Source organism: Clavelina lepadiformis, chromosome 5 (assembly GCF_947623445.1).
Source record: "Clavelina lepadiformis chromosome 5, kaClaLepa1.1, whole genome shotgun sequence".
In the NCBI taxonomy this organism is placed as follows: Eukaryota; Metazoa; Chordata; class Ascidiacea; order Aplousobranchia; family Clavelinidae; genus Clavelina; species Clavelina lepadiformis.
In genome coordinates this window covers 18746384-18750756 of record NC_135244.1, presented here as the reverse complement: position 1 = coordinate 18750756, position 4373 = coordinate 18746384, and the positions used below count along the sequence as shown (strand labels likewise).

General features: G+C 39.3%; 1 protein-coding gene across 1 annotated transcript; it reads right to left on the bottom strand.

Moving 5' to 3' along the window:
- Positions 1 to 369: 369 nt before the first annotated feature.
- LOC143461185 (crystal protein-like) lies at positions 370 to 4373 on the bottom strand. The gene is made up of 11 exons (XM_076959008.1): positions 4213 to 4373; positions 3559 to 3709; positions 3214 to 3424; positions 2565 to 2695; positions 2227 to 2429; positions 1991 to 2138; positions 1745 to 1843; positions 1567 to 1658; positions 1283 to 1448; positions 1085 to 1208; positions 370 to 953 (listed from the first exon to the last, which is right to left on the bottom strand). Exons 1-11 carry the CDS (start codon positions 4335 to 4337, stop codon positions 667 to 669), a joined length of 1737 nt encoding a protein of 578 aa, XP_076815123.1. The 5' UTR covers positions 4338 to 4373; the 3' UTR covers positions 370 to 666.

Below are 4373 nucleotides of genomic sequence, written 5' to 3'. Positions count from 1 at the left end.
CACATGTTCTGTGAGCTTAGAAGAAGAACATTTTAACTGCTTTGGTTACTGGAAATTCCAAGCTCTGGTTTGCAACATGACACTATTCACCATGATTCACTATTCACCATGATTCACCATTCACCATGACACTAAACTACACCTAATTATGACGCCACCAAAGTCTATCAACGATTGCGCCTCGTTGCCTTTTGAAGAAAAAAGATCTGGATCTTGACTGTGACAACCTACCGATGCAGACGCTATTCCCAGTTTTTTAATCATCCGCCAACTATTCTTACTATTCTTATTCTATCAACGTCGAAGACACGCTCACCAAGTTTGAAGTTAGATTTAACGGTAAAAAGAGGTCGATTTTTCGATTTCGAGTCGATTTCCAAAGTTTCAGGTTTATTTCTGTCCACCTTCTTACAAATGTACTGAACATTGAACAACATATTTTCAGAAAATATGCAGTGATTGATGGAATTGTCGTTTATTATTACACTTGATAGAGCTTTAAATGACGTGTTATCAAGATTTCTTACAACTATTAGCAGTACTTGATAAGAAGCACATTTTCCGTTGCAAACTGGTCTAACATGGTCAAATAAATGATTAAGGAATTTTTGTGATTCACATTTTCATGGTGTTATAGAAGCATATTTGGCAGACGTATAGACATCTTTAGGGACTCTCAAGCATTGCCAGATTCAAAGCTTCCGCCATGCGTCTACCAAAGATGTTGAAATCGTAACCCACTCCATCCCAAAATGAGCAGTAGTGATCTAGCGGCGCTTGCTCCACAAAAGGTGCAGGGGCAACCAATCCTACGCTAGCCCAGTCATTTTCACCTAGTTGTTGCGCGCCATCTGCCGGTGCTATGTAAGCTGGCCACTGTGCAAAGCTACCCAAGTTTGCGGAGAGGGTTTCGTCAAGACCCTTGTTGACATTACCCGACTTGATAAAGTTTCCTGCGTAAAAAATACAACCAATTTTAACATTACTTTTGCGACAGAATGTCTGCTTTTGCTACTTAGACTATCAGTAAGGAATAGGGATCACAAACTTATTAAACGTTTTTTACAATCTGTGGTTTACACACCTATATAACTAGACCAGGCGTTAACATATGGAATCTCGTCTTCAGTATAGGTCTGCCCGACCGATGGTCCACTTCTCCAGGCATAAGAGAGTTCAGCTGAATGGTAGGAATACCCACAAAGATTCTATAAAAATATCAAAGCAAGCCTTAGAGAAAGCTTAAGTTTAGTTCTATTTCAAAGATTAATTAACTGCCAACTTTTAAAGGCCCCAGCAAGGTCGAACAGTCTGGTCCAGACAAGGGCTGGTAATTGGTAAAGTAGTAAACGTTTGATTCAGTGGATTTTGTCTTGCTCGCGCTTCTCGCCACAGATCTCGACGAACACGTGAAGGCGTAGTGGGTGAGCATGTCACCATAAGCATCTCTGATAACAAAAAAGCAAGTATACGTGTTAAAGTGAATATACTGATTAGGGTGCAGTTATGATCGAGCTACCAAACTTTAATCATGGTATAAGTGTATAACGTTAAACATCAACCAACCTGTAGTCTGACAGTGTTGTGTCTGGTGCGTATATGTCAAGAACACTATCAGAAATACCTGGCCACATGGTGGCGCACATTCCAGCGAACATCTAATAGGAGTGAGCAAAACGCACTTTATGTTGCTACAGTATATATGAAATTATAAAATTAATTTAGTTATGGGTCTCACACGTACAGTGTATGACATTGGGAATGGAATCATGGCTGACACCAAATAAAGTTCTTGTGCATTTGTACCGATGACAAAGCTTTTCTCCGTGCTCCATTGTCCAGCCTAAATAAAGTAGGCCTAAGTCTAAAGCACAGGTATATGTAAAACTTTGAATATATAGATATTTATGTTAATTAGTCAAAACTGGTTGCTTCAATATAAATAGTTAGGCTATCCAACATAGGAAGCTGAGCTGATTCAATTACTTACAGCAAAAGCATCGGCCTGTTGCTGCGTAAATTCGACACCATCAATCAATGGTGTAAATGGTTCAATGAATCCGTAAAAATCACCAGTTGCCATATTCCCGACCATGACTTTCACGAAAGCGTTGACAATTTCTTCAGAAGACTTTTGGCTTAAAGCAAATATGATGTTTTTTGCCAAACTATAGGCTACTGTAGTCGGTATTCCTTTTTTTTTAATGGAAGAAAGTTTATACATACACGAGACAACTGTAACTGCCAGTGATGCAACCTGCTCTTTTTGCAAGTGTCTTGCCTTCCTCTTGTCCTTGCGCGAGGGTCTTGAAAGTAAATGCCACAGGGTTGCTTTCCATGAAAGCTTGCTTGAACAACGAAGCGCTAACCGAAGACATTAAATGTAGTCCAGCACTTTGGGCCCCTGCACTCTCTCCCCATATAGTCACCTGCAATAACAAATGAATAAAAACACATCTTCAATATAAGATCTTGACAATTTTCATGCAAGCGCATGTTTTGTTTTACATTGCAGTATTTCACTTTACAATGCGTCATTAACCGCAATCAACTTAGAAAGATACCTGCTGTGGGTTACCACCAAACTTGGCGATATTGTCTTGAACCCATTGCAACGCCATCTGCTGGTCGCGGAAACCCATGTTACCCGGGGCTGACGAGGTTCCGGAACCCAACGCCAAAAATCCAAAAGGCACTAAATCAAATATAGCTACGGTCATTTCCAAGCAGCCTTTACGTAAACGTTTTGCAAATATACTATCAGCACCATCTAAATACACACAACACAAAGTGATTATAACTTATTTATAAACATAGCCCACTTTTAATATATACTGAATTTGCGTCACATTTCTTTGCGTATGAGTTACATTTGCCTTATTTAACAGGGTACATCCCAGAGATGGGAACGAGCATGATGTTTAGGCTCACAGGAAAATATAAGCCCAAACCCGAGATTTATTTTCGAGGCCGTATTGTTAAACTGACTAAATGAGTTAAAAATATGGATTATGGACGCAGGAAAATAACTACAATTAAACACGATGAAAATAAATCCTTGCTCTTCCACATATGTTGCAAAAATATTTGGATGCACCGAACCCGAACTTAGCCCGAACACTTTCGCTGACCTAAACCCAATCCATCAAAGCTTTTATCTCTGCTACACCCGCCGCATCAAAGAGAATAAAAGGAAAAATAAAAACGCCTAACTGTATCTGTAGTTCAGAGTAACTATCACAGCGTCGATAGCTTGTGTCAAATAACGTCCATCATATATGGAAGAAAGTCCGGAGCCAAACCAAAAGGCGCCACCGTGGAACCAAACAAGGACTGGACGGTCCGCTTTGGGAGGAGTTTCTGGGTTGCTCAGATCGATACCGTTGGGAACGTAGACATTCAAATACAGACAATCCTCAGATTCCTACAGAGTTTATTTTGAAAAGAGGTTTATTAAATCTCCTTCTAAACTCAGCACTCGTTTTGCGTTTTTGCGTTAACCTACAATTCTTATTACAGATACCACTCGGGTTATAAGCACTTGAGACAATCGCTTACGAATTGTGCACATTGTCCAATGGAACACATAAGTCTAATCCCAATGCATCCCACTTCTGTGTTGTTGTTTGCGTACAAGTCACCGTGGTACCCGATTGGTTCAGGATTTTGAAAGCGCAAATCTCCAATTGGTGGTTTTGCATAAGGTACACTGCAAAGAAATGAAAAGTTGTTTAATTTTTGTAAACAAAACTGCAAGTATTGCTGGACCAAACTTCACAATAAGGTTTTAGCTCAAAAATTTTCCAACTGGAACCAGTTCAATAAGCAACCATCTTCTAGCTATATTTTCCAACAGATGCCAGAATAGTAAAATTTTTGAAAATTACAGACGTGATTAATCATTGGCAATCAAAATAATTTGAGATATATAAGATTAACCTATTGCTGCATTGTGACAGAATTATTTAAACATGACAACTAAAAGTTTCGAAGCAATGTATGCCATATTTTAGATGGATTAATTATAAATAAAAGCAAAACAGACGGCTAAATGATATTGATTGCATGGTTTGTTCTTTGCGCTGCCTTTGCCTTTCGTTGTCTAAGAAAATGTATTCATCAAATCTTAGTTTACTGATTTAGTAACACTGGCTTCTCCAGAACAAGTCAAAACGACGAACAGAAATAGGATATAGAGCCTTAAGTTGATACCTGTAAAATACTTGGGCTTCAGATGACTGAGTTCCGAAGAGGTGCCCGTTGCTGATTTTGACGACAGGATCTGCCGCTGATGCCAAAACGAAGCTAAAAAGAATCAAGAGTTTTACTGGGTTCATCGTTGAGCTCCGCTATTAGCCAAAGAGAAATGTGGC